Source organism: Thalassophryne amazonica, chromosome 8, assembly GCF_902500255.1.
Source record: "Thalassophryne amazonica chromosome 8, fThaAma1.1, whole genome shotgun sequence".
Classification (NCBI taxonomy): Eukaryota; Metazoa; Chordata; class Actinopteri; order Batrachoidiformes; family Batrachoididae; genus Thalassophryne; species Thalassophryne amazonica.
Window position 1 is genome coordinate 104,883,461 of NC_047110.1, and position 26,456 is coordinate 104,909,916.

At 43.3% G+C, this 26,456-nt stretch overlaps 1 protein-coding gene across 1 annotated transcript; it reads right to left on the minus strand.

Moving 5' to 3' along the window:
- Nucleotides 1-26,073, minus strand: LOC117514974 (olfactomedin-4-like). Its single transcript, XM_034175537.1, has 3 exons — nt 26,016-26,073; nt 21,908-22,374; nt 1-375 (listed from the first exon to the last, which is right to left on the minus strand). Exons 1-3 carry the CDS (start codon nt 26,071-26,073, stop codon nt 1-3), a joined length of 900 nt encoding a protein of 299 aa, XP_034031428.1.
- Between the last annotated feature and the right edge of the window lie 383 nt (nt 26,074-26,456).

The window sequence follows — 26,456 nt, forward strand, 5'->3', positions numbered from 1 at the left end:
TCAGAACTGGACATGGTACGCCAACAAATATGCATCATTGTACATGTAGATCTGCTTGTTGGTGGGGTTATAACTCAAACTGGCCACTCCTTTGGCCACCTTCTCTAGTGGCAGTGACAGTGAATTGTCCTCTTTGCCTGTGGCTGTGTCAAAGGCGTAGAAGACCTCCTCGCAGTGATCATCCACGTAACGGGTGGCGTACAGCACGCCGCACACCATGAATGCATTGGTCACTGCCTTCTTGAACATCCTGGTCTCCCATGTTTGAGTCACATTTAGTGTCTGGTCTTCACCGTCCCAAACTAACCGGCTCACCACTAGGTTTCCACGGTTACCAACCGTGGCATAGAGGGCCCACAGTCCTGTCTCATCTACCTCCAGGTCCACTGTTGGGTATTTTCTCCTCCAAACATTCTTAAAACCTTTAACAAGACAAACAGAGTCAAAAAACACCAGTGAGACAGAAAGTCAAATTTAGCTCGCGAGGAGTGCAAACAGTCCGTACACGTAGTACCACTGAAAGCACTAAGGACTGTTGCGCATGCTCACTCTTTTTATTAGGAGAAAGCCCTACCCACATTGTGAAACTTGTCCTAAGGGGGGGGAGCGCGAGACAAGTTTCTTCCCGTAAAACAAACACATACGTCAATAAGTGCAGCTGCGTGGAAAAACAGTTCCTTTGTTTAATCATATCTTTGAAGGTCAGCACATCTCATTCTTGCAGGCTCCTCTGTTTGCACTTATCATCTGTTCTGCAAAAGCTTGGAGTGTCCTGTTTAAAACAGTAAGCATTTGTACAGCATAAGGTCAAAATAACCTCCATCTCTTCACTCCCAGTCGTTAGTGGCTACAGAAACAAAGGTTGTGCTGTCAGTGTAATAATAACAAGTACATTCTCAGGGTTACGTTAAGACAGGTGCAAAACAGCTCAATAACATTTCATCAGAACAAAGACAAAGGAACAAATGTTTAACAGTGATAAAATATATATATATAAAATCTTTAACATTTCCCTCCTGTTATCGCTTGTTAAACATATAGTAGGCATCACCTAGCTTAGCACTTCTTTTGAGATTTTCACTAAGAGGTTCATCATGGTATGTTCTACAGGCTTACACCCCAGAGGTTATGTCATCATCATCGGTGTCTGGGTCATCATACTTCCATTGGTCTGGGTACAGGTCATGAGAGCCCTCTTCCTCCTCGTCGTCGTTTTGCCCCAGGAGTGGATATGAAGCTGGTCCCCCTCCTGGTCCTGGACCTATTGCTGTGGTTATCATTCTATTTGCAAGGCCTCGAAGACATGGAATACAACAACATCCACACAATGTTAGAATCGCAGCAAATACTGCTATAGACACTAATAGTGAAGAAATCAAAGACCTCCATTTTCCCATCCCTTCCAGCCACCAATTCCAGCCTTCGGTGTTTACTCCACTGTGCTCTTTCATCTTCCTGTTCAACGTCCTCAGCCCGTCGATGGCTTGAGTGAGGCTGCCATCTGCAGCTGTGTTGTTGGGAATGAATGTGCAGCATTGTTCTCCGAACATGGCACAAACACCTCCTTTCTCTGCCAACAACATATCCAGAGCAATACGGTTCTGGAAGGCCATAAGGGACGTGGCTTCTAACTGTGAATGGACAGCCTTAAATCCTTCCTCAGTCCAATTTCCTAATTTCTGCACATTGTAGTGGATGTAGTTTATTCTGTCTACGTTCTTATTAATTGAACACCACCAACAGATGGAGGATTCGAATCCAGCTGCTATTTGATCAACCAGTTTATACTCGTCAGGCACTCCTCTGGGGACTCCTATCGCATCAATATATGTTGGATCTCCCACTCCTTTCCAATCTCTTTTTACTCTATGTCTGGCTATGCCTTTCTGCCAGTCTTCAGGAATAAGAGAGGCTGCATATGTCATAATATGTCATATGTCTTCAGGGGTCATGGGTATAGCTTTAACTGGTAACAATAATGATATTAATGCACAATAACCTGACACATTTCTTGGCAGTCTGTCAAAGATTCTGTTATCACCACACCACCACCATACATCACTCCTACTGACAGGCTTGAATGTGGACTTACTATGGACCACATCCTTACACCAGGCAGTGTGGTTTAAGCTACCCAAAGTCTTACTTATCCCTGTCAAGTTTACACATGTATGGTTAGCATGCCCAACTTTGCTTGAAAATAAAGGTTTAATCTTAGTCAATTTGGTCAATGGATAGATCTTGTCCCACTTAGAACAATTGTTGTTTGCTGCAATGTATGTCTGTGTCATTACAGTCAACAGACAGTCTTTGGGTAATGCTGCCGGTATTACCTGTAATATAGGTCTGGGTCCCATACATACAACACAGTCCCTTTTTGTAGCTAGTCCTGCTTGTTCTGCCATTAAAAGCCAATTATTATTTTGTCCACTAATTCCTGTAGTTACTAGGAACCAGTCATCTGTTTTCATGTCTTTTGTATTTCTTATGGATGCACCCTTTGTCCTGCTGAGATCAGTCATAACTGGTTGCTTTAATGTCTTGTTAGCTGTAGCCATGATATTATCTTCACACAATATCAGGGAGAAGTAGGGGTCAGACCCTGTTTTGTGGACCCACAACAAAAACAACCAACATTCTGGATCCGGTGTTCCTGGTGGGATTATGGATTTGTTTTTTGTATCCACTGCAATCAGCAAGCTATCCTCTGTTTGATACATTTTGAGGAATTGGCTTTGGTACTTAGCCCACCCGGTTTGAGCCCAACTAGGCGTCCATCTGTCATACCTATCTGCCACCAAGGTCTCCCATCTCTTATCCTGTTGATCATTTGTCATATACCAATCATAGCCACTATACCATGATCCCTGTTGATCATCCTGTGTCCGTGTCAAGGATGTAAAAGGGACTTTGATTACTACTGAAGCATTTCGGGGAAAGCAGGCCTGTACACCAAATTGATATGCTCTTTGTTTACTACATCGATGCCCTACAGGTATAAGTGGATTGGGGCCTCTGTCCTCTCTTTTTGGCCTATTTAGTTTGTTGATGTGTCCTGTACTGTCGTGTCCGACACTTATGGCTTTCACTAATAAGCCTAATCCAAAAAAGAAAAGTAGCATAATAAGGACTGTCCATGGGGTCCAGGGACCCTCGTTCTTTTTGTTTTTTACTTTTGTCATTTCTACACACTACAGCACACCTATGTTCAGAACAGTGGTTTCTTAAAGTCTTCTGCTAGCTTTCGTGTCTAACCTGGATCTTAACACCAAGCTCACACACTATTACTAGTCTTATCCTACTGTTCTTACTGTTTGCCTGTGTCTGCAGAAATGACTTTCTTACAGTGAGTTAAATGAATCCATGTACTTCTTTCCCCAATTTTCAAAGCTGTGGGTGTTGTGAGTAGTACTTGATGGGGCCCTTCCCACTTAGGTGAATGCCAGTGTTTTCTCTTGATGCTTCTTATCAACACCCAGTCTCCAGGTACCACTTTAGGGTCATCCTGTGGAGAAATGGGATCATCAGTGTTTGAAACTCTCCCTCATTGTCTTTCTAACATCTTCCTCATGTAATCTGCCAAATTGGCTTCCTCAGGTACATCCCAAATTTGCCCATAATATGGCAATCGGTATTTTCAGCCAAACAATGTTTCATACGGTGTCAACCCCATGGTACTAGTTATGTTTATGTACATTTTTACCAAATCTACACAATGTGTCCATGGTCTGCCTGTTTCCTCCATTGTCTTCCTAAGTCTGTTTTTTACTGTCCCATTCATCCTTTCTACTAATCCGGCACTTTGTGGATGATAAGCACAATGATTTTTGAGATTGACCTGTAGCGCTTCTCCTACGTATTGCACTATTGTATTAACAAAATGCGCTCCATTATCTGAATAGACTGTTTCTGGTATTCCAAATCGTGGAATGATGTCTTTGCACAGTGCTTTAGCCACTGTAAGTGCATCTGCATGTTTTGTGGGGAACAATTCTACCCATTTTGAGAAGGCATCAATTATGACTAAACAAAATTCCTTCCCTTCATGTTTACTCAGCTGTATATAATCCATATGAATCACTTGAAAGGGATATTGTGGTGTTGGAAATTTGCCTCTTTGGGGTCTCAAATTGCCTTGTGAGTTGTGTTTTACACATGTCATGCATGCTCTACAATGCTGTTTTGCATATGCATCGAACCCATAAAGACAAAAAATAGATTGCAATTGCGATATCATACCCCCTGATGAGACATGCGTCACGCCATGGCTCATAATAGCTGCCCATTTAAACATATTTTTTGGCAATATGGGTTTTGTAGAAGAATTTTTAGGTCCATATTTGAACTGTGATGAACTATCAAGTGTCCTGATCCGAACTGTATGTCCTCTGGTTGAACTAGCAGGTGTTCAACCCAAAAAAAGGGCTCTATTAGTCATTTAGTCTGTCAGGGGCTTTCCAAGGCCTTTTAGGTGCTTTCCCGCAGGCCACGTGCGGGGGCCTCAGGCCAGCTGCACGTGTGGCTGAGGCCACGTGCGGAGGGGGCCTCAGGCCAGCTGCACCTGCGGCTGAAGGTCTTTTAAAAAAATCAGTTGTAAATCCTTCATGTTTTAATGGGAGCATTTGTCACATTGAAATAATGGCCTAACACCTGCTTAGGGTTCACTAGAGGACGCTTCCAATAGAAAACCATGTCTTGGGAATGAAATAAATAAAAAAGTCGAAGGAGGAGCGATGCCCGCGGGTCTCCAATAAATAGACGAGCGCGGTTGTCATATTCAGTCTCTCTAGAGGACTCAGTTTGTCTAAGCTTTGTGTCGAAGGCTTAAATAAACTTAAAAACTCTGTGCATTTTATCTTGCTTAAGGCTGAATTATTCTAAAGTGTTGTGTCCTCTTTCTAGCATATCACTTGCAATTAGTTTGTGTTATCTAAAAGACGACATCCTGAGAAGACTAAAGACGAGCCGCGACAGAACTTGGCGAGCCAGCTTCAGGAGGGTCCAGGGGCATTCCGGCAGCCTGGGGCAGTCCAGCTCATCCCTCCAGACCGTAAATAACAGTGATCACGACTAAAAGGTAAGCAGAAACCTTTTATAATTTCTGCACGATCTGGAGGAGTGAGTCGGGATTTCCGCCCAAGTTGACAGGTGATATTTTTTAATTGCCTCTTACCCAAAAGAACCTGGACTAAGAAAATTGATAAGAGACTAAAAAAGATAAGATTGAAAATTATCAGGCCTTGTAGATAAAATGCTCAGAAGGTGTGTGTGTTCCCGGGAAAAAGAATGTCTATGTGAGTGAAAGGTCAGGAATGTTCATGAACTCTGGTGCGGAAAGAGTGCGTGGAGAACTAACCTGGATGCTTGGGGAATAATTGGTGTTGAAATTCGTTACTAACGTGCCGGCTGATAGCATGCGCTGTAGGGGTTAATTTAGGGGAGTATACTGACAAATAGATACAAGGTAATACAAGGTTATTTAAAGAGTTTAACAGAGACTGAAGTGAAATAAGTGAGAAAAAAGAGTTTAACAAGAGAATACGTGCAGAGAAAGCACAAGATAAGCGCCTGAGGGGGCGCAGTAGAAATACCGTACGTGATAAAGAGATTTAAAAGTGCAAAGTAGCACAGCTGACAGTAAGTAAAAGAGCTCAATAAAGGATGTCATTTTTTAAGAAAAGAGAAAAACTATAAAAAAAAATAAAATAAATAGAGAGTTAGTGCAGAATACATGAGAATTAATGAAGCAGAAAATAGTGCAGTAAGGCACCAAATACACGCTTGTGGGGCGTGGGAGAAGAATAAGTAATTAAGTACACAGTAATATGAGTTTTTTTATAAGAAAAGAAAAAGAGAATATTTTCAGTGCAAAGGCACATTAAGCTCACGAGGAGCTCAGTAAGTGAAAAAAAAAAAAAAGCAGAAGAAAGTGCAGAAAGGCACAGGATACGCACGCGAGGCGCGGTAAGGCGTAGAAATAAATGAAATATTGTATGCTCAGAAAGGAGCTGGTGAAAAATAATATATTAAGCACAGGATACGCACGCGAGGCGCGGTAAGGCGTAGAAGTAAATGAAATATTGTACGCTCAAAGAGGGCTTGTAAAAAAGTAATATATGAAGTTGCTGACAGCGCCGGAGAAGCTGTCTAACGTGAAGAAGAGATACATGCTTAAACAGAACACACTGGTGTTAAGTGAATAAAAAGGTTGTTTAAAGCCGCGGAGTGAAAAGTGGCAGAAGTCTAGATAGAGATATATAGAAAGTTGTTTTTAATAATGTTTGTGTATAAAGCTTTTGAAGATTGGTGTGTGGGAGAGTGGAGAGTAATCTGTGTAAAGCTGTGAGAACTTGCAGGCTGGCTGACATACAAGATTAATGTGAAAGAGTACGAGGGGGAGGTATTTAGACCCAACAGGAGGACTTGGGAGGTGCATGACAGGCAGAGAGGAAAGTGTGAAACAGAGGCAGTGAAGAAAAAGACAGGAGAAGAGTGCTATGTAAATACAGAGAAGGTAGATATTATTTCAAAGAGAGAAAACTAATAAACAAACATAGCAGAAAAAGACGAGAAGCAGAAAGTTAAAAAAAAATAAATAAATAAAATAAAAATTAGCACTCGCCAACATTATGGTGCTTATGGACATGGAAAACAAGGTCCGACCTGTGCAACCCATGGTATACTGGCTGAAGTTACAACCAGAAAATTCAAATCTTCAACTGGAATGGGAAAAATGGAAGCCCTGGGCAGAACAACACTATGAAGCAGTATATACACCTAGTTTACCTTTACATGTCACCCTGATGTTCGATGCTAAACAAGAACAAACTGACTATGCATGCTGCTGGGATGCATTGATGAATCAACGGCTGTTTCACATAACCACCACAGAAATTTATTTAGGCCCCCAAGGGGCCGCAGCTTCTGTCAAGCTAACTTCAGCTAAACAACAATGGTATCAAGTGCCGAATGCCACACCTCATGTGACCCTTTTAGTCTCAGAAAAGTACGAATCCCATGACCTAGGTCCAATGGTAAAGACAGCCTCAGAAGTTGAAGAATGGCAAAACATGGAAAGTCCACAAGTACATCTGTCAAAAGACCAGCAGTTTATACGAATTAATTTAAAAGTAAATGATGAGGCTATAGCTCAAAAAGTGGAGCTCAATCCTAGACCAGAGGGACAGATGGTGTTATCGGCCCAACAAGAGAAATTGTTAGAGCAAATACCACCAGTGGTGTGGTCCAAAAGCAAAACAGATGTAGGACTAGTAAAAACAGCCTTACCAGTAAAAATAAAAGTAAAACCGGGAGCAAAACTGCCTCACCAAAGGCAGTATCCATTAAAACCTCAGGCTATTGAAGGCATAAAACCAGTAATTAAGGGACTAATGGCAGCTGGAGTTTTAATAAAAACTGCAAGCCCATGCAATACTCCTATCTATCCTATCCCTAAAAACAATACCAAAGAGTATCGGCTGGTACATGATCTGCGTCCTATCAATGCAATAATAGAAATGGATGCACCTATAGTACCTGATCCGCATACTATACTATCAAGCATCCCTGCTGGAGCAAAATGGTACACAGTAATAGATCTGTGTTCAGCCTATTTCAGTGTGCCTGTGCACCCAGACTCACAACATTTGTTTGCATTCACATTTCTGGGACAACAGCTAACGTATACACGGCTACCTCAGGGACTGAACCTGTCCCCAGCCATCTTTAACAAAGTCCTGGCTGAAGATTTACAACACCTTGACATACCCAGTACATTGGTGCAATATATGGATGATCTCCTTATTGCATCAGAGACTCAAGAACAGTGTGAAAAAGATTCATTAATTGTATTGCATGCATTGGCAGATGGAGGTCATAAAGTAAGTAAGGACAAATTGCAGTTCTGCAAACAACAAGTAGAATACTTGGGAAGACAGTTGTGTGGGACCACGCGATGTATAGCCCCAAGCCAAGTGGAGGCTATAATCAAGGCTCCCAAACCCCAAACAGTGGGACAGATGCTTTCATTCCTTGGGATGGCAGGGTACAGTCGGCCGTGGATTTGTGATTATGCTATAAAAACTGCACCTTTGCGTGCCATGATTAGAGCAGTGGGGCAAACAAGCAATGCAGCTCTCCTCGTCTGGACAGATCAGGCAACGGGAGCTTTTGAGGCCCTAAAAACAGACATGCAATCTGCTCCCGCATTAGGTAACCCAGATTATGGGAAACCTTTCCATTTGTATGTTACTGAAAAAGCTGGTTATGCTTGTGCTGTACTAATGCAGGAAACAAATGAAGGAAAACAACCATTGGCCTATTATAGTACAAAGCTTGACAACATTGAAACAGGATTGCCACCATGCTATCAGGGTCTAGCAGCAGCTGCCTTTGCATTTCAAAAAGCATCATCCATAATCATGGGACATGCAGTAACGTTGTACACGTCGCATCAGTTACATGCCCTGCTAACCAGTCAACGTTTTGTCTTAACACAAGCTAGACGCACTGGATATGAAGTTGTGTTGTCCGCTCCAGAAATAACAATACAACGTTGTCACACGGTGAATCCCGCCACCAAATTGACCACACCGTTAGATGGTACTCCACATAACTGTGTGGCAGAGACAGAGAAATTTTTGAGAGCCAGAGAACATTTGTATAATCACGCCATAGATGCAGATCTAACCCTGTTCGTGGATGGCTCATGCTTTCGGGATGCCGCGGGATTGCATGCGGGTATGGGGATTGTTAAACTAAACACGGATGGCGAGACCTTTGAATTACTGGAGTCCCAAGGAATTGATCAGCCTTGTTCAGCCCAACTGGCAGAAATCAAAGCCTTAACTATGGCTTGCCAGATAGCTAAAGATCAACGTGTTAATATCTACACAGACTCAGCCTACGCTTATGGCGTATGTCATGTACATGCAAACATTTGGAAACAAAGGGGATTCCTGAGAGCGGATGGCACCCCTGTCACTCATGGAGAAGCGATTTCCCAACTGTTACAAGCTCTCCAATTACCGTCTGAGGTAGCCATCATTAAATGTGCAGGTCATCAAAAGAATAATAACATCATAGCTCAAGGTAACAACTTAGCAGATGACGCAGCTCGCAAAGGAGCACAAGGAGAAAATATGTTTCCCCTGCTAACCATCCAAGATTGTGCCCCACTGGTTTCACTTGACGCACTGATAGTGGCTCAAAGTAGGGCCAGTGGAGAAGAAAAACGAATGTGGGTTAAACGAGGCGCTATTGAGACACGCAGTCAGGGGCCAGCGGACAAGCTGTGGCGCAGTAGTCATGGACATTTTGTGTTACCCACCAATTTATTACGACATGCAATCATTTGGGCCCACGGACCCGATCATTGTTCGCGAGTCCAAATTATGAACAAACTAAAAGCTGTCTGGTGGTCACCATATATGGCAGCTACAGTGGACCGTTTGTTGAATGAGTGTGAGGTATGTGCACAGTACAATGTCCGGAAATCATTCACAGCCCCTTTAGCCCACATTCCGGTCCCTGATGGGCCATTCAGACATCTTATGATGGATTTCATAGACATGGGAGCTGAAAATCAAGTTAAACGAATGAGATATGTTTTGGTAGTGATATGCAGATTCAGCCGATGGATTGAGGCAGTAGCCTCTGCAAATCAAGACCATAAAACGGTAGCCAAATTCTTGTGCCGAGATGTCTTTCCAAGATTTGGCATTCCAGATACTATCTCATCTGACAACGGTAGGGCTTTTGTAGCCAAGGTTACACAAGAAACATTCAAACAATTGGGTATCAAACAGAAGTTTGGGTGTGTTTATCACCCTCAATCAAATGGGGCAGTGGAACGGGCTAATGGCATTTTAAAGAACAAACTAGCAAAAATCATAGCAGACAGCAATGGCAAACTAACCTGGCTGGATGCGTTGCCGCTTGCTTTATTGTCAATGCGCTCACAAACTAACCGACTAACCCATTTGACACCATTTGAAGCTCTTACAGGTCGGCCGATGCCTATTCCATACCTGAGAGGACCCTACGAAGGACCATCGCTGGAGCAGCTACAAGACGAATGGCATAATTATCTGAGACAGTTAACCCAAATACACAAAACTATCTTTTTGCAGGTCAAAGGTGCTACAGAAGACAGAGCATCCAGCCTGGTGATCTGGTTTACGTCAAGGTGTTCAAAAAGAAGTGGGACAGGCCCCGCCGAGAAGGTCCTTTTAAAGTTATTCTTGCCTCACGTACAGCAGTCAAAGTAGACGGTAAGGACACTTGGTTTCATTTAAACCACTGCTGTAGGGTTGGTGGCCCAGCGCCCCTACGGCCTCGGCAAGCTCGTCTTGGCAGAGCCGCCGGGCCAAGGGGGGAAGCAGGAGAAGCCAGAGACCCTACAGCAGCACCGAGGGACGGCCACGCCTCCCTGCAGCCAGAAGAAGCACCGAGGGAAGGCCACGCCTCCCTGCAGCCAGGCGAACACTGGCCAAGGCGCTCACAGAGACTGATTGAACAAAGACGACGCACAGCTTCAGAGAGTAGTGGATCCCTGCCAGATAGAGCAGCGACAGACTCAGATGCAGACTCAGAGACAACTGGAGACGCAGGCCAACAGACAGACAGAAATACAGACCGACGGATAGACAGGCCACAGGAGACATCAGACTCGGACAGCAACTCAGTAGATTTACCGACAGAAGAACCGCAGGAAGTACAACCCAGACAAAGCACAGATACACCACACATCCCTAGTGACAGCTCATCTAGTGACGGCTCACTTAGTAGCACATCTAGTAGCACATCTCAACAGTCATCAGAGCAATGATTAAGGAATTATTCAAGGGATTGACAATACTACTGGTGGTCAGTATGGGAGAAAATAGACATCCAAAACATACAACGGACTGTGCCGTGGCCATGGCCGCAATAGCAGCTAAACAAGGCATTCTAAACACAGGACAAACATATAATTTGGTATACATTAAATCAAAAGCCTACAAGAACATAGGAATACAGGGAAAGCTGGGGGATTACATATTAGGCGAAGCCATTAGCATCAGATGTGAAGAGGAGGGAACACTCAACATAGAGGTAATTTGTGATAAAAGAGGATGCAGGGAAACCAAGCAAGACGTAACTGTTACAGTACATGAAGCCACAAAATGGGTAAAAATCAAACCAAGGAAAAAGAGGACAATTAGAAGCCTAGAAACAAGCAGTCACTTAGGGAGATGGGATCCCAGTACAGACCTAGCCCGCACACAAGGGTTGAAGACCAATTTATTTTACCAATGGTTGAAATTTTCAGCTAGGCAGATCAGTGAAAAGCCTTGCATAGCCTGTCACCGGAAAGGTGTGATACCTCAGGCTAAACCCCTACCTGATATCAACAACTGTTATAGGAGTCCCCAACATAACTCAGACCAAGCAGAATGCTATACACAATGTGTTATGAAAATGGCAGTAGGTGATGAAAAATATGCTGCCAACAGTAAACTTTGTCCAGTGCCCCTAAGTACAGAAGGAACCGTTCCACCTATGATTAAAATAGAGAAAGGGATGATACACCCATTCTGTATAGCTAAAGGCTTAGTAGCACAATACATAAGCGATTGGCAGGTAGGGACGACCCAGCCAAAACACCACATACAGTGTATGCAAAAGCAGCAAGAATACAAACCGGCCAAAACAGCATGGAACATTACCGTCTGTCACACCCTGCCAGCAGCAGGCATACAGTGTGAACAAATAGTACCGGCCACAGGGGGATCTGTAATTGGACTGAATCTCACCCATGCTTCATGGGTATCTACTCCAAATTTAGCTAAGGGAACGGTACCCTTAGCTGACATCTTTTGGATATGCGGACAAAAAAGGAAACTCCTGTCATCGCTGTCCCCGAATTGGAAAGGCCTTTGTGCTCCTGTGATGCTCACAGGAGCAATAACAGTAATTGAAATGCCGAATTCAATACAACCCATGCCACAGAAACTTTGTAAGAAAAGAGGAATAATGACGTTTAAAACAGACTACAACATCACAGTAAGAAACGGGATACCAGAAGGGATACCCCGACAGTTAGAAGCCATAGACAGTAGCAGAGTTAAAGCAGATGAAGATGCGGATAAATGGGGATGGGCATTGGCTCTGTTCGGGGTTACTCCAAAAATCCGTTCTAGGTTCCAGGAGGTGCAGTGGATTAATTACTTGTGGTATAATCAACAAAGATACCTGAACTGGACATTGGCAGCAGTAGGAGCCTTAACCGAACAACTGCACGCCACCTCGCTAATGACAATGCAAAATAGATTAGCTATTGAGATGATGATGGCTGATGAACAAGGAGTTTGTATTATGATCAAAGCCACCGAATGTTGCACAGCTATTCCCATGCGTACAGGGGAAGACGGAAATTTGACAGAGCTCTTAATCACACTTGAGGAGATGCAACAGGAACTGTTAAGTAACTCCATAGGAGGGAGAAATGAAACTGACGATTCTGGATACATTGTAGGGAATGGAATGAATATTGGCCCACTGTTTTCACTGTTTGGGACTCTAAGGAGAGGGTGGATATCATGGAAAGACTGGTTGTACCAGATAGGTGTAATCTTGGCACTAACGGGTGGCGGTCTTGCTGGTAATATGTTGTGGTATTCCCTTGATAAAATTTCTGGTCAATAAATTGATTTCATCCACAGTAGGACAGCTCCCACTGCTAGCCATCCGAGCCCTAGAAGAAAGCACAAACGAAACAGACAGAGAACCAGAATATATGGAAATGGATGAAATACCAATTATCCTCCCCGACAGCCCCCAGCTCCCTAATATTGTGGCGTACACCCCAGATAGGGAGGACTGGGATGGACCATGCTTGGTGATATTGTAGACGAGGAAGAAGACATGCACGCACATTTACATTTACACACATGCACCCACAAAAATGAGGGATAGGATAGACAATATCTGAAAGAATGACATGGAGCTGTAATAATGAACGTATATGTATATTACTAGGACACAGGAGTATGGCTGAGAGACCAGACTCCCCTGATCAGGGACCTATGCCTGATCTGCCTCTATCAAGTCTGATTGGACTCTCAGAACTGTTTGGAGAAGAGGATATACAGGAGGGATGGTCGAGACATGATTGGTCGCCACAGCCGCCTTCCATCCAGCAGCTAAACCAGTTGGCAACAGAAGGATCTTCATCGTTCCAGCACCTGGCGATGACGGCTTCACAGAATCTGCCTGCAGCAAGAGTCGGCCCGAGGACTCCACCATCACCTGAAAGACCCTTTGGACTCAGGAACAGCCATGGAGACAGTCACATGTGCCAGTGGCAACGATACCCTCCAGGGGAGGCAGCCAAGGTCGGCCATATGCAGCAACCGCCCGAGTGCATCCTAGACCCAATTCACTGCTAGGACCTGTCCCCAGCTTTCCACCCCCAAGGCAGGAGAGATATTCTGATCAGCCCAGTACCTCTGGAGGAGGATCAGCAGGGGTAGACCTTAGCCAAACTCACCCACCAGGACAGAGGGGAGCTTTGTACAGGCTACTAAATGCCCAGAGTGTCCCAACCACTTGCCTGTGCGACATCAACAATACTCCCCCCACACACGAAATGCCTTCCCCCTTGTACTTCCTGTCCCCTGGACTGCACAACCTTAATCTGGTCATGGTCACCCCACAGGACATGGCAATCTTGGTTCGAGAGCTTCGTCTTCCACAAGAGTCTGTTCCAAAAACCTTGGAGCAGCTCCTGCCCCTCACAAATCACATTCCCCATGAGCTATTTGAGGAAATCATGCCACAACTAAGTCAGACAGCTGCATACCTGTTCAGGATACACCGTGACAATGCCAACATCTCTTGTGCTCAGGAGGGCCTCCATACTCAACTGTGTGGTCTTCAGTCTAGTATGGACATGCTAGCCAGCATGATGGAGCATATGGAAAGGGAGCAGCTAGGACTGGCCACCACCACCCTGAATGTGGGCAAGAATTCTCTGGGGGCCCTGTACAACCTGGCCAAGCAGCACAAGGAGCTGGAAAGATCCATCAGAGAACTGCACGACTGTCTGAAAGCCAGAATTCCTGATCCTCCCCCCACTACCCCTGAAAGGCCAACCTCCCCATGTTCCCCAACTTCTCCCAAAACTTCAGATGCTGAGTAAATGCTGAGGAGCGCGGACTGACGTAATGGCACTGAACACGGACTATGATCTTGGTTCTTGAGTTTGAATTGCGGACTGGTTTCAGAAATCTGAGTGTAACTAAAAACAAAGAAGGATATATGTTAGTAACGAAAGTTGGGTAAATGTCTGTCCTTACCATCATCTGCGTAACACAGATAAAGCTAAATGCATACACATAGATATCACATTGCAAAGTTATAAAAAGGGGACCCTTACACGGCGTGTTTGTAGATTTAGTAGTAAAAATGCACCATAGGGACCCCTTTTTCTTAAATTATAGCATGCCTCAAGAGACATGCATCGCCTAAATTTGGCGTCTGGCCAAAAAGGGCATTAGAAAACAAGCTGAAAAAGAAGAAAAACAAAGTGGAGAATGTTGAGAAATGGCCTATAATGAAAACCATTATATGATTGACTAAGGCAAATGACTTAAGGACAAACATGAAGGGAAACCATTTATTGTGTTTATCATTTAACTAGACATAGCTGCGCTAACCTTAGAATAGTTTCTTGATTGGTTGACTAAATAGTGGTAACGTAGGGGTTATTTGATGCATTTAAATAATAAATGTGTGACGCTTTAACAAAATAATATGTAGAACCAAGTATAATGGGTTGGAGCCTCTGGTTGAGTGAGTCAATAGATGCCAGAAGATGATTGGTTGCACTGATGTCAATGTGAAGCCTTTACTTTGCCATGATTAAGAGGTTGATGTAACTTGTTTTATGTGGCCATTTTAAGTGCCTTGAATTACACCAAAACTCAATGTTTGAATGTCACCTTGTGTTGATATAATCCAGCTAATTGCTCACCTTGTGCCTTAGTATGTAGGTTCACCTGCACTGCAATATATTTACCGTGTGAAGTATCACTGATATTCATATCCGCACCAGAGTTATCAGTAACTCGAGTGATGTGTTTTTCTTTTTTATTGCAATGCACAAATGAGGATGTCTTGTCAGTAAACAACCCAAGAGTATAGTTGATGTAATGGGACTCTTTCGAGTCCCAGAGGAGGGACTGTAGAAGAATTTTTAGGTCCATATTTGAACTGTGATGAACTATCAAGTGTCCTGATCCGAACTGTATGTCCTCTGGTTGAACTAGCAGGTGTTCAACCCAAAAAAAGGGCTCTATTAGTCATTTAGTCTGTCAGGGGCTTTCCAAGGCCTTTTAGGTGCTTTCCCGCAGGCCACGTGCGGGGGCCTCAGGCCAGCTGCACGTGTGGCTGAGGCCACGTGCGGAGGGGGCCTCAGGCCAGCTGCACCTGTGGCTGAAGGTCTTTTAAAAAATCAGTTGTAAATCCTTCATGTTTTAATGGGAGCATTTGTCACATTGAAATAATGGCCTAACACCTGCTTAGGGTTCACTAGAGGACGCTTCCAATAGAAAACCATGTCTTGGGAATGAAATAAATAAAAAAGTCGAAGGAGGAGCGATGCCCGCGGGTCTCCAATAAATAGACGAGCGCGGTTGTCATATTCAGTCTCTCTAGAGGACTCAGTTTGTCTAAGCTTTGTGTCGAAGGCTTAAATAAACTTAAAAACTCTGTGCATTTTATCTTGCTTAAGGCTGAATTATTCTAAAGTGTTGTGTCCTCTTTCTAGCATATCACTTGCAATTAGTTTGTGTTATCTAAAAGACGACATCCTGAGAAGACTAAAGACGAGCCGCGACAGTTTCTTTTGTGGTCATAAGTACAAATCATTTGCGAATGTAGCTCCTTTGTGTAACCACATCTGCCTTTCTTTCTCAGGTGCCTGCTGTTGCATCTCAGCAAGCAGTATGTGACCTAAGTGCAAATCTGGAGTGGTTTACTGTACAACAAAAATAGAAGAAGCTGCTGCTGCCTCCTTTGCTGCTCTGTCAGCAAAATCATTTCCTTTTGAAACACTGTCAGAGCCTTTGGTGTGAGCCGCACATTTGCATATAGCAATTTATTTAGGCAATTTCACAGCTTTCAGTAGTGCAGTTAGGAGTGTGGCATGAGTTACTGGCTTTCCAGATGATGTCACCATCCCACGCTCTTCCCACAGTTTTGCAAACACATGCACTGTGCTGAAAGCGTACTGGCTGTCCGTATAGATTGTCACAGCTTTTCCTTTAAACAAATGACAAGCTGCAGTTAAAGCAACTAATTCAGCTGCTTGCGCTGAGAATGACGATGGCAATGAAGTAGAATCCAATACTTCTGAATTTGTGACAACAGCATATCCAGATTGTGTTTGTCCATAAGCATTTTTAGTGGAGGATCCATCCACATACACAATTGTACTGTGTGGGATGGGCGTATCCAAAAGATCAACACGGGCCTTCATACAGACAGTTGCTACATCAAGACAATTGTGCGGCTCACCATCCTCAGGTAAAGGTATCAATGTGGATGGGTTCAATGTTGTACATCGCTCTACCGTAAGGTGTGGTTGTGATAATAGCAAGGACATGCACGAAAGATGTCTTGCTGGGGACAAAAAGCTCATGTTTGTCTGCAACAGAAGTGCAGAAACTGCATGTGGAACTTTCAATGTCAGCTGATGGAATAGAACAACATTACTGCTACTTTGAACAGCCATAGAGGCTGCAACAACAGCCTGTACTCATGGTGGTAGAGCACTTGCCACTGCATCCAATTTAGATGAGTAGTAGGCAACTGGCCTTAATTTTGAGCCATACACTTGTACCAAAACACTAGTCATGAACTTATTCTTACAATCAACTGTTTGAATGAATGGTTTACTATAATCTGGTAGTGCCAAAACTGTGGATGACACTAATGTTTGTTTGACTTTTACAAAAGCTTCCTCAGCATCTTTGTTCCACTCCAGCACAGTTGACATTGAAATATCATCTTTGTACATCAAATCAGAAAGTGGACTAGTCAATTCTGCATAGCAAGGAATCCATGCCCTGCAGTAATTTGTCAGTCCAAGAAATGACATCATCTGTTTTTTAGTTTGTGGTTTCGGAGCATGTAAAATCGCTTCCTTCCTGTCAGACAGGATCGTGCGCCCTGTGGCTGATAATTCATGTCCTAAATATTTTACTTTATCCCTACACAACTGAACTTTGTTTTTACTCACTTTGTGGCCATTATTAAATAAGAAACATAATAATGCTACTGTGTCAGTTATGCAGTTTTCTCGTGTGTCAGAGGCAATCAAAATGTCATCAACATACACTAATAGTTGGCTATCTGCCGGTGGAACGAAATTGGCTAAACATGCTGACATGACTTGAGAAAAAATAGTTGGACTCTCTGCATAACCCTGCGGTAATCTGGTAAATGTATATTGTTGTCCTTTAAAGGTAAAAGCAAACCAGAATTGACTATCTGGATGTACTGGCACAGAGAAAAATGCATTACTTATGTCAATTACTGAGAAACTATTAGAATTTGGTCTCAGCGAATTTAACAAGGTGTGTGGATCTGGAACACATGGTGCTCTTTTAATCACAGCAGCATTTACTGCCTGCAGATCTTGAATCATTCTCCACCCCACTGAGGGCGGAGCCTTTTTTACAGGAAATATGGGTGTGTTACATGGTGAATCTGGACATGGCACTATTACTCCTGCTGTTAACAAATCCTCTATTACTGGCCTGATTCCTTCAATTGCATCAGGTTTCAATGGATACTGTCTTACACATGGTCTGTATTCTGTTTTTGGTCTTATAACTACAGGTTGTGCATTTTTAATCAGTCCTACGTCTGAAGGACCTGTTGTCCACAATCCTGATGGTACTGAAGAAAGAAGATCATCTTCTCCAGGACTCAACTGAAACACTCAGGATTGTGAAGTGGACACATCAATATGTGTTCCGGCTGTCAGCACCAATGAGACATTAACTGGCACTTTATACAATTTAGTTGATGGACTGAACTCCGTTCGTGGTCCAACTCTGCTCCAATCAGTGGCTGACAAAGCTGTCATGACTGTCAGTCCCAAATCTTGCCATTCTGTCAAATATGGTTTACAAAGTGACACATGTAATGGCATACCTGTGAATCTCAATTTGAAAACATCTTCAGTGGCACCTGTCACTGTTATGACAGCTGTGGAGTTGCCATCATGAATCAAATCTGTCATTGTCAGCTTCACAGGTGAACTGTCTTTCAATTTGTTTTCATAGTCACCATCCGGACCTGGAGGATCTTTATGCCACATTGTGACATGCAGGTCAGGTGGTGACATCTTTTGTTCAGGATGTTTCAGTAGGGCTGTTGCTTGCAAGACGACATCTTTACCCCATCCGGCAGCATCTTCTTCAGAAATGTCAAATGTATAGTAATAGTGGAATGTGGGGTCATCGCTTTCTTCTCTCACCATGTTAACACCTCCTGTGCGCTCAACAACTAATTTCCCTTGTTCCACAATTATGGACAAGCCCAATGCAGTCAATCCGTCTCGTCCTAAGAGGTTAACTGGACATTGTGGCATGTTCAACACTGACATAGTACATGTCAGGCCAAATGGATCTGTCAACGTTATGGGTTTAGTGAGAGGGACATTTGATGTTTGCCCATTTGCTGAGCGAACTTTGAATGTTTCGCTGCTCAATTTATGGACTGGTATATTATCATTGCATGTAGTTCTACATGCCCCTGTATCACAAAGAAACACTACAGGCCGCCCATTTACTAACAAGGTCACTTCTGGTTTGGGTACTGGATTTCCCAGTAAGGCACACAGATCCATATCACAATCAGACTGCCTATCTGATGTGGAGTCATGGATTATGGATTCTAGTCATTGTGGATATTGTGGCTGCGGAGGAGTATTTCGCTGTGGAGCTCTTTCCGCATTCGGGGGTGGATTTGGACAATTCCTAGACATATGTCCCTCTCTTCCACAGTTCCAACATATCAGGGGATCACGGGGTGATCCTCCCTGTCTGTTCAGTGGTTGCTGTGGCGGCCATGGTCCTTGACGTTGTGGTTGTCTACCTTGTCTATTCTGCCATGGTTTTTGGGGACGTTTCCATTGTTTTTGCTGTCTAATATTACTCTGCTGGTAATATATTTCATCATCCCCTTGTGCCACATACACTCCTTTGTCATTACTTCCTGTCTGCTTTTTCTGTTTCAGGACCTCCTCGGCATGACAACAGTGAGTGTGTGTTTCTTCTAATGTGCCTGTTGGCAAGCCAATCCAGTGTTTCTGTATCCAAGCTTTTATATCCTTATTGGAATGCTGGATCAGAGCATTTTTTAATTGTTGTTCATACATCGGTGTTCCTGGCGATATGCCACTATGGACCCTAAAGACACTCTCAAATCTGCATCTAAAGTCTGCCCATGGCTCTCCTTCTTTCTGAGTTGTCCTAGTAATTTCAGTATAATTTATCTTTGGGCCCAATACTCCTTTTGCTCGTGTAATCATAGCTTCCACTCTTGTCTGCAACACTGGATTATCATGCTCCAGTGGCGTTCTTTCCGCGTCTACAGGATTCCAGTCCCCACGTACCTGAGTCCACTTTGGGCCACATGCTTTCATCCATACCTGTTGGACCTCAGTTCCGTCTAGGTGATACGACTTTCTAATATTTTCTATGTCTTGCATGAATCCCTCAATGTCAACATGAGGTGATGGTATCATGTCAACTGCTGCTTTGATATCATCAGCATTCCATGTTCGATATACGAGCATGGTTGGTTGGTGCCCTGGAGTTCCTGCACGAGGATTTGGTACTTCTATCAAAGGATAGGTGTCTTCCTGGTCACTGTGTTCCTCCATGGGAGGAGCTGTAGGCACTTTTGTTTGACTGCGTGTTTGTGGCTTTTCTTGTTTTTCACTTTTTACCTTAGGTTTTACTGCCAAATCATACTGTGGTGGCGGTACATCATCATCCTCTGGTAGAGGAGGATATAAAGGTGTTGTTGTCACCGACGATCCAGCCGACGGTGGTTGTTGAGGTTGTTCTGGTTCTCTGTGCTGAATTATCACATCTTCTTCTGCCTTACCTACAGCTTTCTTTTTCCTTGCTTTCTCTAATCGTCGCTTCTCTGCTCCCTTCCGTCTGTTCTCTGCTTCCTCCTCCCAAAATGCCACTAAATCTGCCCCTATTTTCTGCTTCTTTTTTTTTTTATCACCTTTATGTTCCTTTTCCAACCTTTCCTTCAGTTTTTGAATACTAGTCAGGTTCAGTCGTCCGTCAAAGTCATGTTTATTTATCCAGGTCTCCAATTTCTTTGTTGCTTTTGGATTTTTTGCTTCCATAAATTTCCAGTCGTCAGTTGATAAATTTTCCTTATTTTTAGACGTCTTACCCCCCATTTTTATTATCCCTTGTTATAATTTGGACTTCAGACGGGGGCACACCTAGGGTGTTCTAAATCTGAAGTTTTCACTTTCTTTGGACGTGACAATTAATTTGCCGTCGTGTGGTTGATTCCTTTCACCTCCCCGTAGGAAGCGGAATCACTTGCCTTTGCTTCCACTCACACGGTTGTCACTTACGTTGTCCAAAGTATTACACTCTCACACTTTTATTCTCAAAACCGGTATTACTTCGTATTAAAACAGAGGAGTCCGTACCCTCCTTCCGGAATTTAACTACGTGCGTCCCTCGCAACCGTAGAGGAGTCTGCCCTCCTCGCGGAGTTTAACTGCTTTACATTAACAGACGATTCCACGCCATCGCTTACGGAGTTTAACTGTTTATGTGATCACACTTTTATTCCCTACCGGTACGCGTATATAAACAGAGGAGTCCGCACCCTCCTTCGGAATTTAACTACGTGCGTTCCTCGCCATCGTAGAGGAGTCTGACCTCCTTACAGAGTTTAACTGTGTTTCATTAACAGACGATTCTGTATCATCGCTTGCGGAATTTAACTGTTTATGTGATCTGATCACCATTCACTCAGTACTGTTACAAAGAAATTCTACTCACTGACTCGACTTCCTGTCTGTCTTCTTCGGGAAAATCTCGTCAACCAGACGATGCCACCGGCGGTCGACAATTGCAGACACAATCAATCGATCGGACCTTGGCCAAGGATTTACGTCTGGACTTGGCGACCCCCGCCAGACACCTCCGGTATTGTTGAGATCCCGGACGAGCCCCCAGTCAATGTTGGGTATTTTCTCCTCCAAACATTCTTAAAACCTTTAACAAGACAAACAGAGTCAAAAAACACCAGTGAGACAGAAAGTCAAATTTAGCTCGCGAGGAGTGCAAACAGTCCGTACACGTAGTACCACTGAAAGCACTAAGGACTGTTGCGCATGCTCACTCTTTTTATTAGGAGAAAGCCCTACCCACATTGTGAAACTTGTCCTAAGGGGGGGGGGGGGGGGAGCACGAGACAAGTTTCTTCCCGTAAAACAAACACATACGTCAATAAGTGCAGCTGCGTGGAAAAACAGTTCCTTTGTTTAATCATATCTTTGAAGGTCAGCACATCTCGTTCTTGCAGGCTCCTCTGTTTGCACTTATCATCTGTTCTGCAAAAGCTTGGAGTGTCCTGTTTAAAACAGTAAGCATTTGTACAGCATAAGGTCAAAATAACCTCCATCTCTTCACTCCCAGTCGTTAGTGGCTACAGAAACAAAGGTTGTGCTGTCAGTGTAATAATAACAAGTACATTCTCAGGGTTACGTTAAGACAGGTGCAAAACAGCTCAATAACATTTCATCAGAACAAAGACAAAGGAACAAATGTTCAACAGTGATAAAATATATATATATAAAATCTTTAACATCCACATCGCTAATAGCACGGCAGTCAAAGTAACAGTATGGAAACTTGTTGTTGAATCCCACACCGTTACCTGGAAGGGTCGCTCGCTTGACTGCGTTGGTGGTGAGATCATAGCGGCACACATCAGCAGAGCGGTAGCAGTGATAGTACAGAGCGCCACCGTACAGAACTGCACTGGGACCCTCAATGGTTTTGGCGTCCGTGTAAGATGGAGCAAAAGTGAAGTCCTTGTATGTGGTAGAAGCCATGAAGTCTTTGTAACTTTGGTATACACGCAAGATGTTGCCGTAGATGTGGCTGCTGCCCAGATGTTGGACCCAGTAGCTGTTCTTCTGCACCGTGCTGTTCACCTGGGCCTGTTTGCCCCAAGAGCCAGAGATGTAGGTCTTCCCATAGGGGCTGATCTTAGTGACGATGGGGCTGCTGATGTTGGCGATTAGACCTTTGAGGCAGTACCTGTGCTGGGCTGAAAAAGTGAAAGAGACTGAAACTCAGACTCTGAAGGGGAATAAAGGAGCACACCATGAAGTAGAGGACTACGTATCATGAAGCTCCAACAGGCTGCAGGTTTGTGCTCCAACTGACTCCTCAGCAGGTCATTTCTCTGATGAGTCTGTTGGCATCTTTCAAGGCACCCAGTTGCCCAGCACTGGCCAAGTACATCAGTATTTACCTGCCTGCCATCCACACAGATCAACAGATCAGTGGGTTTGATTTAGACTGAAGGTCATTTATGTAATGGAGCAAATGTATAACAATTTGAAAGCTGTAATCAGCATCACAGAAGCACATTTTACATCATCTATCAGGACACAAGAAACCCTTAAAAAAATACCGTAAAGAAAAGAATCCATGATGAGCGCCATAACTCACCACACCAGAAGGTGGCAGTAGGTAATAAAATGATGTACAGTGAGGAAAATAAGTATTTGAACCATAGGCATATATAAGAGTAGACCCCGCATTGACCGCTGCTTCCTGCTGGCGCTGGCGAGCCATAGGGCCGTCATCTTGGAAGGGGAACCCGCTCCGCTCAGTGTCAGTGCGTTTAATCAATCATAACTCGCTGTATACAAAACGGATTTTCACGATTTTTTTTGTTTGTTTCAAACGTTATGCATGTAGCCATGAGGCAGGGCACATGGTTCAATGTATGTAATTTTAATATTTATAGTGGGCTTAAAAGTAATATATTCTGATATACCTATAGGGTGCATTGCCTTAATTTTTTTGCATTTCAGAATATTGAAGTAAATTGTGATATGAAGTCAATTGAATATATTTATACTCAATAACATTTTTGTAATCCTTACTTTGTTTTCTACTCAAATAAAAAAAGAAAATGTAGACCTCACACTCCAGAATGAAATACTTAGACCATTTATAGTAAGAGTGCCAACATTTCTCAGACAACCCATTTGGTATTGTCCTAAAGTGAGACATGTATTTAGTATTATAGACAAATCATTCAAATTCACATGCAAAGAAGATAGATAGATATAGACAGACATACAAACACACACACACACACACACACACACACAGAAAGACAGACAGACACAGACAGACAGACAAACTTGCACAACATTAAAAATGTAAATCCTGAGGTTAAACACAAGAAAATGACACACCCACCCCAAACCATATTTACATGTGTACAAAGTAGCTCATGAGCTAATAACCCTGAAAGAGGACTGTTTTGTAAAGCTTTTTTCTTGTGCTATGTTTCTGCAGATCAAGAGAGGTGCGTTTGGCAATGTGGTGCAGCCTTATCTTATGAAACTCAGACACAACCAATGACAACAAGTCGGAATGATGGTTGTCGATGCTTGTTTACAATAGGACTAGGACGCACCTTCCAAAATAGCGGCCGCATGTCTTGCGCCACAGCAGCCAATGCGGGGTCTATTCATATATATGCCTATGATTTGAACACCCTGCAGTTTTGCAAGTTCTCCCACTTAGAAATCATGGAGGGGTCTGAAATTTTCATCTTAGGTGCATGTCCACTGTGAGAGACATAATCTTTAAAAAAAAAAATAATAAAATAAAAAATCCGGAAATCACAATGTATGATTTTTTTAAATAATTTATTTGTATGTTACTGCTGCAAATAAGTATTTGAACACCTACCAACCAGCAAGAATTCTGTCTCTCACAGACCTGTTAATTTTTCTTTAAGAAGCCCTCTTATTCTGCATTCTTTACCTGTATTAATTGCACCTGTTTGAACTTGTTACCTGTATAAAAGACACCTGTTAACACAATCAATCACACTCCAACCTGTCCACCATAGCCAAGACCAAAGAGCTGTCTAAGGACACCAGGGACAAAACTGTTGACCTGCACAAGGCTGGGATGGACTATAGGACAACAGGCAAGCAGCTTGGTAGAAGACAACAACTGTTATGATTATTTATTAGAAAGTGGAAGAAACACAAGATGACTGTCAATCTCCCTCAGTCTGGGATTCCATGCAAGATCTCACTTTGTGGTAAAGATGATTCTGAGAAAGCATAGAGCTACACAGGAGGACCTGGTCAATGACCTGAAGAGAGCTGGGGCCACAGTCACAAAGATTACATTAGTAACACATGATGCTGTCATGGTTTAAAATCCTGCAGGGCAGCAAGGTCCCACTGCTCAAGACAGCACATGTCCAGGCCCGTTTGAAGTTCACCAGTGACCATCTGGATGATCCAGAGGAGGCATGGGAGATGGTCATGTGGTCAGATAGAGCTTTTTGGAATAAACTCCACTTACCATGTTTAGAGGATGAGAACAACCCCAAGAAAACCATCCCAAACGTAAAGCATGGGGGTGGAAACATCATACTCTGGGGGTGCTCTTCTGCAAAGGGGACAGGACGACTGCACTGTATTGAAGGGAGGATGGATGGGATCATGTATTGTGAGATTTTGGCAAACAACCTCCTTCCCTCAGTAAGAGCATTGAAGATGGGTCATGGCTGGGTCTTCCAGCATGACAATGACCCCAAACACACAGCCAGGGCAACTAAGGAGGGGCTCCGTAAGAAGCATTTCAAGGTCCTGGAGTGGCCTGGCCAGTCTCCAGACCTGAACTCAATAGAAAATCTTTGGAGGGAGCTGAAACTCCAAACCTGAAAGATATGGAGAAGATCTGTATGGAGGAGTGGACCAAAATCCCTGCTGCAGTGTGTGAAAACCTGGTGAAAAACTACAGGAAACGTTTGACCTCCGTAACTGCAAACAAAGGTTACTGTACCAAATATTAACATTGATTTTCACAGGTGTTCAAATACTTATTTGCAGCAGTAACATACAAATAAATTATTTAAAAAATCATACATTGTGATTTCTGGATGGTTTTTTTTAGATTATGTCTCTCACAGTGGACATGCACCTAAGATGAAAATTTCAGACCCCTCCATGATTTCTAATTGGGAGAACTTGCAAAATCACAGGGTGTTCAAATACTTTTTCCTCACTGTAAATAGATTTTACAATTTAGTTTTTTTCCAATTCATATTCCTCCTTAAAAATATTAAAAATATAAACTGGTCAGTTGTTTTCATCTAAAATATACAAATGTTTTTTTCAATTTCACTTTGTTGGGATAGTCAATGTGTTTCTGAAGGTAACGCAAACTTCAACTTCAAACTAAAAGTTTAATATCAGACAGACTGTTGATCCAATGCTGGGGACATTTCAACATCAGAGATCTGGGAGCAAACTCAAAAACTTATACCTCCCACTCTGCCACAGTAGTTATTTGCGTTTTTTTTTTTTTTTTTTATGAATTAGTGGCACAAAATGTTTAGTGATGAAATGCCTTCATGAATAAACAGCTCAACATCTGAACTGAAGAGTCCAACAGCTCTGTTTATACATTTATTTGACAAATATGGAGAAAAAAGGCAGCAGAGTGGCTTAGTGGTTGGCACTGTTGCCTCACATCAATAAGGTTGTGGGATCGATTCCCCAGTGGGCCTTTCTGTGTGGTGTTTGCATGCTCTCCCTGTGTTTGTGTGGGATCTCTCCGGGTGCTCCGGCTTCCTCCCACTTACGACATGCAGGTTAGGTGAATTGGTGACCACAGGTGTGCGAATGTGTTTCTCTGTCCTACATGTAGCCTTGTGATAGACTGGTGTCGTCTCCAGGGTGTGCCCCGCCTCAAACCCCATGCCTGCTGGGATAAGTTCCACCACCCACCCCCATGTGACACTTGATTGGAGTAAGCTGTTAAGGAAAATGAATGAATGAATGAATGAATGATGGAAGGAAAAAAAGTTCAAACCCATATTACAGTAAATGAGCTCTGTATCTGCCCTGAGCCTGTCCTAATCTTCACATTCTGTAGCCTGAAGCAGATAAGAGTCTACGACTTTCTGATCCTGAATTTAAGCCTACAACACATTCCAGATAAAAGCTTGGAGAGAGCACTTTAATCTAAATATAATGATTAAATCAGCGCGTTTACAGACAGTGTTCTTGAGACAATTCAGGGGACGGATACATGAACATTTCCAAGTCAATGAATTTGTCTTTGTCTGAGGGACAAATGTGC

Coding starts and splice junctions, on each gene's coding strand:
- LOC117514974 (XM_034175537.1), bottom strand. CDS start 26,073: ATGGGGTTTGAGGCGGGGCACACCCTGGAGACGACACCAGTCTATCAC. Junction 22,375..26,015: donor AGTCTATCACAAGGCTACAT/GTAGGACAGAGA, acceptor TCACTTTTTCAG/CCCAGCACAGGTACTGCCTC. Junction 376..21,907: donor GTGCTATTAGCGATGTGGAT/GTTAAAGATTTT, acceptor GTGGACCTGGAG/GTAGATGAGACAGGACTGTG.